The following is a 13109-nucleotide window of genomic DNA, read 5'->3' as shown; positions in this document are numbered from 1 at the left end:
CCGGACAGGTGGTGAAGGTAAACATTGTTTTGTGAAACGCTTGTTTCGGTCTTTAAATTATATGTATGCAAATAAGTATTTCTTCCAACCAGTCCCAGTCAGAGAAGTTTGAAGGGGACTGGCCTAACGCATACCCGCACGTGACACACGCAAGGGCTAGAAACTGGCAGATAAGACGCCGGACCTCGCGCTGCGCAAACGCGCAGGCCAGCAAAGGCTTCCGGAAAATGGAATCTAGAAACGTCATCGTGGAGGATTCTGGGAATAGTAGTTCCGTGTATCTGCCGGGCGCGATCAAACGCAGCCTGCGTGGGAGGGGCGGGGCTCTCTCGGCCCGACCGGAAATGGCTGTTGAAACCGGCTGTAGGCGTGAAAAGAGGTGGGCGCTCGGCAAGTCCAGCTACCTTGGCTCCCTTCGCACCGCCCCCGTGCTTCCGGACTCGGAATCAGAGTGTGTGGGTAGAGCTTGCTGGGGGCGGGGAAGAGAAGGGGGGCAGAACAGGTAGCACCATGGCAACCGCCGGACCTTTGGGCGCGTGACGTCACTCTTCTGGCTTACTGTCGAGCGGCCTCAGTGGGAGATAGCTAGAGAATCCTGGGCAGGGACGCCCCTCGCCTCCCTCAGCGTTTGCCGGGCCCGCCCTGATCCCTTGGAGGGCTTTGTTCTTTTGTTCCAGTCTTGAGGGAGGACAGGAGCCGGGCCACGCCTGGCTGGTCTATCTCCCAGCTTTTCCTCTTCGCAACAGGTGTGTCTTCCTGTATTCGAACCGGCGGGGATGTGAGCCCTGGAGTGTGTACGGAGGGACCAGGCTGGGTCTTCGTGCGCCTCTGACCAGACTCTAGGGTAGGCACAAAGTTTTTTGTTTTTGTGTTTTGGTCTGGGCTCAACCTACTTACTCGGTCTCTATTTTTGTTTAGCGGGACCGCCACATGCTTGTCTTGTGCCCTTTCGGGTCGCTTCCCTTGTCCGGGACCTCTTGGCCACTCTACAAGACTGAGGTGTGATTGTGTGACGGATGCTGCTGATTGCACCCTGTGTCTTTTAGGGCAGCCAAACTCAGCGTATGTCAGGGCTCGGACTGCCTGCAAGTAGAGCTGGACATCTGACCCCAGACTGAGATCCCAGCTGGAGGGGACGCTGTCTGGGAAACCATTGCCTATGTTCCAGAGGAACAGGATGAGCTCCTGAGATGGAAGGTAGTGGGAATAACTGGGGATGGGGGGAGCGGGATGATGGAGTCAAGAGAACGGTCATGACGGGGGAATGAAATACTTGAGAGCTGTAACAGAAGGAGGGAACAGTATGCTTAGGGAATAAAGAAAGGAAACAATTACATTATAGGGAGAGACTCTTAGAGACTTGGAGGAAGAGTTAATTAAAAGGAGCAACGATACAGAATGTCTGCGAACCCCACTGGACTTCAATTTATTAAATATTAGAATGGTAATCTTGCAGTCAGAGAAAATCTTGGTAAGCATCCCTTCAATGCAAGAATCAGTTTTAAAATATCCTTGGGTGATGTCCTCTGTCAAGCCTGTGCCTGAGAAGTGTGGCATTGAACTCAGACTGATTGGCTACAGGTTTTGTTTGTTTTTTAAATTCCCTTGTTGGCTCTTTTTATTTCTTTATATTTGACAGAAGTGCCTGCCGTAGTAACTTCTGTGTTGATCTTAGTTCTGTCTCCAAAGTGAAAGACCTGTCAGCTCTTTCTTTCACAATCCTGACTTTCAGATATGTGAATTCAGCTGTTACAACTCCTCCTCACGAATTCTTTTCTAAGAAGAATAGCCTCGTCCTTTGATGGGTCTTCACGTAATATGATAATCTGAACTTCTTTGGAAATTCTCCTGTTTATCAGCTTTCTTCTTAAAATGTAGCACCTAAAATAAATGTAGTTCTTTAGATATATTTTGAAAATACCCAAAGATATGATGTACTTGTTTTTTCTGTTTGCTTATACTTCTGCTGATTAGTGTCAGATTGTATATGCTTTGTGAAAACCAGCAATATTGTACCACAAACCATAGATCTTTTTTACATAAACTGCAGTGAACTAGATTTACACCATCCTTGTGTAATGGGGTTGTTTTTATCCTTAATGTGAGTACTTCACATTTATGCCTGTTCAATTTTTTGGCCAAGTTTTCCAGTCTGTCAGAATAATTTTGAATCCTAATTTAGTTATTCAGTTTTTTAACTCTTCTTTCCAACTTTATGTAACTAGCAGATTTTAATGAGTATTCCTTCTGTTTCTTTCTACATGTCATTGAACAGGTCAGGGTACAGACAGACCCCTGTGACATGTCACTATAGATTTCCTTCTGCATTAGCATTGTCTTTACATTCTTTAGGTATGGTTAGGCAGTTAGGTATGGTTTAACTTATTAGCATACTGTCTTTTTTTCAAGTGTTAAAAATAATATCATTGGAAACCTTAACATTATACATATATATTCATATGTTTGAGTTATACTTAGTATTTCTTCTCAGTTCCTTGCCTCTCATATTTTATAAATGTTCTTTTTAATTCTCAGTTCCTAAATGAGCCAGAATAGTATCATTAAGTGTCTTTTTTTTTCTTTGGTATCTTTCACGATTGTAGAATTAGAACTAACCTTCTTGAGCCTATGTCCTTTTGTTTTCGACATAATCAACTTTTATTACAAATCAGCAGCTGCAATTGAGAAATAAGAACATGATTTTATTATTATTATTACTATTATTTTGAGCCTATGTCCCTTGTAATCATGATAATACTTGCTAACATTTACTGAGTGCTTACTATGTGCCAGGCACTAAGTTGGTTTCTGTAACTGTTACCATTGTTGGTTTCTGTTACTTGACTTTACTGAGACATTTCTTTTGATTCTGTTTTCCTAAAGTTTTGGTTATATATCTGTCCATGCACAACATTTTCTTTCACTATTCAAAACTCTGAGATAACATCTTCATTTTTTACTCAAGATTTCTGCCACAAAACAGTTTTTTCTTACTGTTCAAAATTAAGTTGAGAGTAATAGTTCCCTTTATTGCTCTACTTTCTGAGGCATGAGACTATTGAGATAAATCAAGAATTTCTTGATTAACACACTTTTTATAAAATGGGATTTTCATACCTATCCAGACAGTTGGAACCACTTTAACCACTCTAGCTTTCCTCCATATTATCCATCACCCCCACTTGCCTAAACAGTTCATGGCATGCGCTGTCAGCAATTCAGTGTAGTGAATTACCTAATATGGCCCTTCTAGTCATTCATGATCTTGTGACTCCTACAAAATGATTGGGTGGGACTCTGCAAATAAGGTGCTTGTGGCCCATCAGTGGGATTGGACAACTTATTAATAATGCAAATAAGGTGCATGGAACCCTTGTGGAGGTGGGACCGTGCAAATAAAGTGTATGGAACTCTAACAGGTCAGTTTTGCCATCCTGCTAGGCTTAAAATGAGCCATCCCAGAGGCTAGGGGGAGAGGGGGAGGGCTCACTACCATGAAGAATAAGCCAGGAGCAGAGTGTGTCCTTTGGACCTAGGCTCTCTGTGCTGAGAACCTCCTAGACCCAGGAGACAGAGCTGTAACACCAGAGACAGCGTGAGATGATGAGAAGCAGTGGCAGCAGAACCAGGAGACTAGCGTGAAATGGTGCAGTGGGCTTCCTGACCCACAGAGCGAGAGAGCTGAGCATTTTCAGGCAGGAGGCTTCCTTGCAGAGTAGGGTGCTTCTGGGCACTTATTGGCAGTGCTAAAAGAGCTTTGTAATACTTGCCTGAGCAGAGTAGAGGCCGAGGGCTGAGAGAGGAGATCTATCCCGAGGGGGCCTAGAGGAGCCTGTCCTCAGGGGACCAAGAGAAGCCCTGCACGGCTGAGAGGAGCTGAGAGAGCTGTCCTGCACTGAAGAAGGGAGACTTTGCCTACATGCTTCATGATTCTGATCCTCAGTTGTAGCCTGTTGATCCTGATGCCGAGTTGTAACCTGGTACTTCCATAATAAACCCCATAACTGTATGATCTGTGAGTTCTGTGTGGCCATTGCAATAAATTATCGAACTCAGCGGAGTGCTGTGGGAGCGACGGTAAAAAGGTTGGAGAGAGGAGGTATGTCTGACCTTCACCTCATAGGAATCAGCCTTGGGCTGATGCTGACCTTGATTCTCTCTCTTTCCCCTTGTGAAGTTAGACAAAGTCTGACGTCCACACACCATTTTTGCAACATGGTGCTGCTTTCTTTTTTCTCTCCTTTTTGGCTTAATCTGCAGTTTCCCTCAGGTTTCACTGTCAGGATTATTGCACTGCATTCAGTTAGTCCATCTGTTTCTGTCAGATAATTTTAAATAACTTATACCCAGCCCTCTTTTAACCAAGGCTTGCTCATGAAACCCACACTAGGCCATTGGAATCTCTCTGGCATTTGAATATTGGGAATAAAATCAGATGGCACTCACATGGGGTCACCATGAGTCAAAATTGACTCCACAGCAGCTGGTGGTGGTAGACCTACCCTGATGGTGGTATCCCAAAGAGGCTGCTGATTAATGGTCCAGCTTGGATCCCCTGAGAGGACCTAGGTTCTATTTCTGATTGTTCAGCTTTTCTTATTATTCAGGTTCCCCGATGTCCTTACAATGAATTACTTTTTAGTTTTTTGTTTGTTTTTTAAATGATATAGTTTGATGGAGTCCCTGGGTGGTGCTCCACTGCTAACCAAAAGGTTGGGGGTTTGTATCCATGCAGAGGTACCTTGGAAGAAAGACTTGGCGGTCTACTGCTGAAAAATCAGCCATTGAAAACCCTATGGAGCATAGTTCCACTCTGACACACATGGGGTTGCCATGAGTTGGAGTTCACTTGATGGCAAATGGTATATAGTTTGATGGTCTTATTCCAGTTACGAGTTCCATCTCAGTAAACCTTGGTAATACCTGAGATACTGTGTTTTCCTCCTTTTGTTCAGGTATAAGTTCACTTGATTTATTGCCCCTAACTCATGCATTAGTGTATGGATATTGTGATTGTAGTTATCCTTCATCCTTCCTGCCCCCCCCCGCCTTTTTTTCCTTGATTTTTACCGAGCATCTCTTGCTGCATTATTATTCCTTCTGTTTCAAACCACCTGTATCTCATTCAGATTTTATATCCAGAAACATCTTCCTCTTCTAGCCTTTTGGCATACATCAAACTTCACAGGGGAGAAAATTCTTCCTGTCTACTTCTTTGTGGAAACAAGTACACCTAGTTTGGTTTTCTCCATCATTATTTCCTCCTTGGGAGAGTTTTTAAAGTTACGTTTGTCAGGTATTTGTCTCCACACTATTAAAGATGAGGAAATTGAAGCTTGGAGAAGACAAGAGACTTGTGTAATTATATACAGTTAATCACCAGGGAAATCATTTTGAGAATTGTACTTTCCTGTCAACCAGTACTCTGTGAATAGACCTCCCCAAGAGCAAAATGTGCTTTTGTTTGAGGTATAAATTACATATAGCAAAGTGTGTAAATCTTAAGTGAATTAATGAATTTTTATATATGGATTTACCATTGTAACCACCACTCAACGCTAAGGTATAGAATGTTTCTAATGTCCCGGAAGGCTCCCTTGTGCCCATAATCAGTCAGTAGCTCCTCTACAGGTAACCACTATTCTAAATTCCATCACTGTAGATCAGTTTAGTCTGTTTTTGAATTTCATATAAATGGAGTCATATAATATATATTATTTTGTGCATGGCTTATTTTGCTCAATATTATGCTTATAAGATGAATCTATGTTATTAGGTATATGAATAGCCTGTTCTTTTTTATTGTAGAATGGTATTCCATTGTATGAATATACCACAGTTTCTTATCCATTTTCCCGTTGAAGGGCATTTCGGTTGTTTCCAGTATTGGGATAGTATGAATAAACTGGCTATGACCATTCTTGTACAAGTCTTTTGGTGGATGTAAGCACTCATTTCCATGGGTGTATGCATAGGAATGGAATTGCTGAGTCATAGAGTAGGCATATGTTTTGCTTTATAGTACATACTACCAAACAGTTTTCCTAAGTGGTCGATAAATTTGCACATCCACAGCAGTGTATAAAAGTTCCAGTTGCTCTACATTCTTGCCAGCAGTAGTACTGACCATGTCTGTTTAATTTTAGCCATTCTGGTGGTTGCATAGTATGTCACTGTGATATTTAATTTGCATTAGTAGTACATTTTCACAGGGCCTATGAAGACTCTTGGAAAGTAGTCTGATTATTTCTTCATACTTTATATGTAGTAGAGAAGGCAGCAGAAATATTTTCCCTCACTTAATGTAAAGGAAGTATAGTTTCTGTTATTTTCAAATAGAAAAGTAAGTGGATTTTATGGATTTGCTGGGAGCAGCTGAGTTAGACAGGATTCACTGTGGCTTCTTCTTCCTCTAGATCTGTCCTCTCCAGACTCTGCTCTTCTCCAAGGGGGACGTACAGATAAAGAGGGACTGACCCCTCTTGTCCCATCAGCCAGTTTTCAGGTAAGTTGGAATTTCCTGAAATGTCATTTTAGTCCCTAGAGTGGGATTGTATATTCTTTGTTTGCCTTGGAGAATGTTTGCTAAAAACCAATATTGGCAATTCATTCGGAACTCCCACCTGCCCATGACCGCCTTACTAGCTCTGCCTCTCCAGCTTTAACTAACATATTCACCCTTATCTCTTGCTCATTATCTTGCTATGCTTCAGGGATGCGAGACGAAAAGAGGTACAAAAGTTGATCCTTGCATAGGCCAAAATGACTGTTAAAAAAAAACAGGTAAATATAAGAAAGGTGAAATGAGTACAGGTAGTCCCTGACTTAAACGGAGTGTTCCATTCTGATGACTGTCTTAAGTCAGTTCTGACATAAGTTGAATACCTTGTGTTTTGTTTTTTTGTTTAGTTTTCATTATTATTGCCTTTTACTATCAGTATCTTTATTAATCTGATTTTTGTTTGTCTTTGGAGGTTGGTGTGAGAATGATAACATTAGCAGATTACGCGCTGCAGCATTGTATGTAGTACATATTACTAATGAGCAGATGTACAAAAAAAAAAAAAACAGATGATCATAAGTGCAGTTTGGCGTAACTTGAATACGTTGTAAGTCGAGTACTGTGGAAATGAAAGAATGGAAAAATATATAAGATCTGGAGGTAGTAGGGAAGTTTGATGGAGGAACTAGGATTTGACGTACCTCTCAAAGGTGGATGACATTTGGATATTTGAACAAGTGAAACATGGTAAGGAGAGGAATTCTAGATATGGAGAAGATTATGAGCAAGGTTCACAAATAAATGTTATGCAGGATTCAGAACAATGTGGAGGAAATGGTTTATTTTGGCAGTGGTAAACAAATGGTTGAATAAGATTAGAATATGAAAGGTCTTGAATGTCTAGATGAGAAGCTGATGGCTTTATTCTATAGGCCATTTGTGAACCATTAATGCTTTTTGAGGAGGAAAGTGACATGATAAAATGTTTTAGGAAAATCCAATAACTGACTGAGACTTAGACAAAACAGGGTTAATAGTTTCTCCAGCAGCCATAATCAACCTCAAACCCTACATTAATCCTTCTTAAACTTTTTCCTGCCCACAATTTAATCTTTTTACAAGGAAATGGTCCCATTTCTTGCTACTTTCAGCTCAAGTACTTTTTGTATCACTTTTTTATTGAAGTATACTGTGACAATACACTGAACATATTTTTTTAGATACACTATTTTTTCTAAATTTTTGGAACATTTTATTGTGTTTTAGGTGAAAGTTTTTCTATCAATATTATATATTTAAATTGTTCTGTGAGATTGGTTGCAATCCCTGCAGTGTGTCAGCACTCTCACCATTTCCTCCCTGGGTTCCCTGTTACCATTGGTCCAGTTTTCCTGCCCCTCCCTGCTTTCTCATCTTTGCTTTTGGGCAAACGCTGCCGTTTTGGTCCAGTACAGTTGATTATTCTAAGGAGCACATTTCTCACAGGTGTTACTGTTTATTTTATAGGCCAGACTATTATTTGACTGAGAGGTGGCCTCCAGGAGTGTCTTCAGTTTCCAGTTAGAAGGTTGTCTTAGGGCAATAGTCTTGGGGGTTCCTTTAGTCTCTATCAGACCAGTAGGTCTGGTTTTATTTATTTATTTATTTATTATGAATTTGAGTTTTGTTCTACATTTTTCACCCATTCGAACCAGGACCTTCTATTGTGGTCCCGGTCAGAGTGGTTGGTAGTGGTAGCTGGGCACCATCTAGTTCTTCTGGCCTCAGATTAGAGGTGGCTATGGTTCATGTGGGCCATTAGTCCCTTGGACTAATTGCTTCCTTGAATCTTCAGTTTTCGTCATTCTCCTTTGCTCCAGATGGGAAGAGACCAGTAATTGCATCATAGATGGCAGCTTTTGAGCTTTTAAGACCCTGGATCCTACTCATCAGACTAGGATGCAGAACATTGTCTTTATGAACTGTGTTATGCCAATTGGCCTAGATGACCCCCGAGACTATGGCCCTTAGCCTTCAAGCCCAGTAGCTTAGTCCTGCAGGGTGTTTGGTTATGCCTAAGAAGTTTCCATAACTGTGCCCCCTAAGTGCTCTATTATATATATGAATATACATGCTCTACTTACATATATGTATGTAGAAATATCCACAACCAAATCTGTATAACCACGTAGGTGTCCTATACAACTTCTCATATCTATTTAACGTACATATCTGTGTATCCTTTGGTAAATTATTATTTATTATTACTGTTGTTGCAGGATTGTATATGTTATAGTATTTACCTTGGTTGGCCTTTATTCTTGTGTACCTCTCAGTGTCTTCCTTTGTCTTGATCCCCTTGTGCTAACTTCTCACATATTGTGTATTGTCTTTCCCTTCATCGATATTTACATGTATCTACTGTCTAGTTAGTGATTTTTCCTTCCTCTCCCTCCCATCCCTGGTAACCATCAAAGAATGTTTCTTTCTGTGTGTAAATCTTTTCTTGACTTTTGTAAGACAAATATCTCATACAATATTTGTCCTTTTGTGATTGGCTTATTTCATTCAGCATAATGTTGTCCAGATTGATCCATGTTGTGAGATGTTTTGTGGATTCATCTTTATCAGTGTTCTTTATCATTGCTAAATACACTGTATTTTTTACAGCAGTTTAGGTTTAGAGGAAAATTGCACAGAAGATACAGAGAGTTCTCATACACCTGTGCTCTCCTGTGCACATTGTTTCTTCTGTTATTAACATCTTGCATTAGTGTGGTACACTTGTTACGATTGATGAACCAATATTGATATGTTATTAATTAGTCACCCCTTAAGCAATGCATGGATTGGTTTTTAAATGTTAAACTAACCTTGTTTTCCTGAGATAAACTCCACTTAGTCAGGACGTATTATCCTTTTGACATATTGTTGGATTAGATTTGCTAAAATTTTTATGAGAATTTTACATCTTGGTTCATGAGTGATATTGGTCTGTAGTTTTCTTTTTGTATGAGTCCCTCGGTGATGCAGATCGTAAGCACTTGTCTACTAACTGAAAGTTTGGTGGTTCAAATCTACCCAGAGGCACCTGGGAAGAAAGCTGTGGCAATCTACTTTGAAAGATCACAGCCATTGAAAACCCTGTGCAGCCCAGTTCTACTTTGAAATATACGGGGTCTCCATGAGTTGGAATTGACTTGATGGCAACTGGTTTGTGTTTTTTTGGTTTCTTTTCTTATAATGCTTTTGGTTTTGGTATCAGGATAATGCTCCCCTCATTGAATGAGTTTGGAAGTATTATCTCCTCTTAAATATTCTGGAAAAGTTGAGTAGATTTGGCACTGTTTCTTCCTTAGATTCTTGGTAGAATACACCGGTCAAGTTATAGGGCCTGAACTTTTTGTTGTTAGGTTTTTAATTTCAATTTCAATTTTTTAAATTGATTTCTGACATTTCAGGTTTTTTTTTTCTTGAATAGGCTTTGTACTTTATGTCTTTTAAGGAACTGGTCCATTTCATTTAATTTGTCAAATTAATCAGCATAATGGTATTCCTAACAGTCCCTTTTTGTACTTTCAATGTCTGTAGAATCTGTAGAGATTCTTTCCTGATATTGGTAATTAGTTTCTTCTCTCTTTTTTGCTGGCCTTCTGTCTAGAATTTTATCATAGATTTTGGTTTCGCTGGTGTTCTCTACTATTTTCCTGTTTTCCAGTTCATTGATTTCTGCCCTGTATTATATCCTTCCTTCTGCTTACTTTGGATTTAATTTGTTCTTCTTTTAGTTTCCTAGGATGGAAGCTGAAATCATTGATTTGAAACCTTTCTTCTTTTCTAATAGAGGTATTTAGTGCTATAAGTTTCCCCTTAAGGACAGCTTTGGCAGCATCCCGCAAATTTTGATGTTTTGTATTCATTTTCACTTAGGTCAAAATACTTTATAATTTCCTTTTTGATTTCTTTTTTGACCTATGGGTTATTTAGAAGTGTGCTACCTAGTTTCTGAATACTTGGTGATATTCCATATCTTCCTGTGAAAGAGATTATAGATAGTCCCCGACTTATGATGGGGTTCTCTTCCGACAACTCTGTCCTCAGTTGGGTTCTGACGTTAAGTCGTATACCTCATTGTTTTTTAGTTTTCATTATTATTGTCTTTTATTATCAGTATCTTTATAAATCTGATCTTTATTTGTCTTTAGGAGTTGGAAGCATTACATATAAACTTACACATATATTTTGATACATACATACATAAAAAATACACAAATCAGGGTGGGGCCAAGATGGCAGAGTAGTCAGATGCTTCTGGTGGACCCTCTTACAACAAAGACTGGGAAAAAAAAGTGATTCGATTATATATGGCGCTTTGGGAACCCTGAACATCAAAGGCAGAGTTGAGGAACTGGACTGAGTGGCAGGGGGAGGGAGAGATGGTTCAGAAGCAGCCAGGAGTTGCCAGACCTGACCCGGTGAGAGCCTGAGCCTTTCAGGCATGAGCAGCTCCTGGGGGAGCAGTGAGGCAGGCAAGCAGCCATGCTTAGGAGGCACACTTTGCACACCAGGAGAGACGCAGAGGCAGAGACTCTACCTGGCCACCCAGAACCAGTGAGAAGCAGCCCTCATCAGCGAAAGAGAAGTAACTGCATATGGCCTACTGCATGGATTGAAAACACCCCCCTTAGGGAAAAACCTCTCTCCCATTTATCTCCCAGCTCCCTGCTCTGCACTGGGTCCTGGACCGGCTTCAGCAATTGCTGAGTCACCTGGGCTGGAAGTAGGATCTGTCACGTGCCCAGAACCATTCTTCTGGCCTGGGAGAGTGAGCAAGTTAACAAACAGGAAAAAATAAACTGTTGGCTCCCCTAAGCCAGGAACCCAGGGTAGGCACAGCTCCTTGGCTTAGGCACAGGCATAAGGGATCCACAGACTCTGAGCGCCTTTACCTCTGCATAGACTTGTGTGGGCCTATCTCAACAGTGTAGGTCCTCATTACCACAGTACAACAGGGCATATACCAGAACTCTAACTTCAGCTGTTTCAGCTGTTAAGTGGCAGGTTCTTGACATTTGACACTGCTCTGCCCATTAAGTGGGGTTTTCACCTACCCACATCAGAGGCCTGAAGACTGGTGGCTCCACCTATGCTACCTAGCGACCTGCGGTAGGGGCGCATGAATAAGAGGTGCCCCCCAGTCCTTACAGCCAATAGCATTAGGTGCTCATAGTCCGGCTGCAAAACCCACCCACCTACGTGCTCTAGGTAACAGGGGCACGCCTTCCTCCTGGACATTCGGGGGCAGCCGTCAGCCCCCTGCGTTGTTCAGAGTGTGTCCCACTGCTGCAGCCAGATGCCTGTGCCTGCACCAATCACCCATGCCTGTCTAGGATTGTAAGTGAGAGCCTATACCACACACATGGTGGCTTTCTACCTGGGGACCTGAGCTGACTCCATACAGGAGTAGTGGGCGGACTCCTGAGCTCACCTACCTAGTAACAGATTGTCTTAGTCATCTAGTGGTGCTCTGACAGGAGTACCACAAGTGGATGGTTTTAACGAAGAGAAGTTTATTTCCTCACAGTCAGAGTAGCCTAAAAGTCCAAATTCAGGGCGTCAGCTCCAGGGGAAGTCTTTTTCTGTCTGTCAGCCTTCTTCTCTTCGGTGTTCTCCTGGCCTAGGAACTTCTTTGCGTAGGAACCCCGATCCAAAGGACGCACTCTGCTCCCGGCACTGCTTTCTTGATGGTATGAGGTCCCCCTATCTCACTGCTCACTTCTGTCTTTTATATCTCAAGACATTGCCTCAGGATACAATCCAATCTTGTAGACTGAGTCCTGCCTTACTAACACAACTGCTGCCCATCCTCCCTCATTAACATCATAGAGGCAGGATTTACAACTTACAGGAAAACCACACAATACCAGGAATCAAGGCCCAGCCAAATTGATACCCACATTTTTTGGGGGACATAATTCAATCCATGACACACATCTAACCACCTGGTGACAGGCAGGACATTAAACCTTCAAAGGTGAAAATAATCAAACTAGGTCATACGAGTAGCCTATTTGGGCATATCCAAACAAAACCAGAAGCTAGGGCACAGTCAGCAAACATAAATAAATAACTTATTGATGGCTCAGAGCCAACAGTCAATATCAAATCACATAAAGAGGCAATCTATGATGGCTTCAGCAAGCTCCCAAAGTAAAGAATCTCAAAATTTTCCAGAGGAGGAAAATTTCTTAGAATTACTAGAGGGAGAATACAAAAGATTAATATACAGAAGTCTTTCAGAAATTAGGAAGGAAATTCAGCAAAACACAGAACACGCAGTAGAGGAAATAACAAAGATTAGAGAAGAGCATAATGATGAATTTAACAGGCTGCAAGAATCCATGGAGACACAGCGATCAAAAATCCAGAAGATTAACAGTAAAATTTCAGAATTAGACAACTCAGTAGAAAGTCATAGGAGCAGAATTGAGTCAATGGAAGTCAGAATTAGTGAGACTGAAGATAAAGCACTTGACACCAATTTATTTGAGGAAAAATCAGATAAAAGGATTTAAAAAAATGAAGAAACCCTAAGAATTATGTGGGACTCTATCAAGAGGAATAACCT

At 41.3% G+C, this 13109-nt stretch overlaps 1 protein-coding gene across 3 annotated transcripts in view; it reads left to right on the top strand.

Moving 5' to 3' along the window:
• The first annotated feature begins 336 nt into the window (after nt 1-336).
• Nucleotides 337-13109, top strand: part of ZNF184 (zinc finger protein 184) — a 33709-nt gene continuing 20936 nt past the window's right edge. The window contains exons 1-4 of one of the 3 annotated variants that reach the window (XM_023741398.1): nt 337-379; nt 747-844; nt 1047-1197; nt 6417-6505. In XM_023741398.1, the coding sequence (XP_023597166.1) occupies nt 1191-1197; nt 6417-6505 (96 nt within the window). In that variant the 5' untranslated portion in view covers nt 337-379; nt 747-844; nt 1047-1190. Of the gene's footprint in view, nt 380-416; nt 845-1046; nt 1198-6416; nt 6506-13109 lie in introns of those variants that run through there. The other 2 variants (XM_023741399.1, XM_023741397.1) reach the window with 2 other exon arrangements.

This window comes from Trichechus manatus, unplaced genomic scaffold (assembly GCF_000243295.1).
Source record: "Trichechus manatus latirostris isolate Lorelei unplaced genomic scaffold, TriManLat1.0 scaffold00180, whole genome shotgun sequence".
Taxonomy (NCBI): domain Eukaryota; kingdom Metazoa; phylum Chordata; class Mammalia; order Sirenia; family Trichechidae; genus Trichechus; species Trichechus manatus.
The sequence above is the reverse complement of the archived record's forward strand: the minus strand, read 5'-3'. Positions and strand labels throughout refer to the sequence as shown.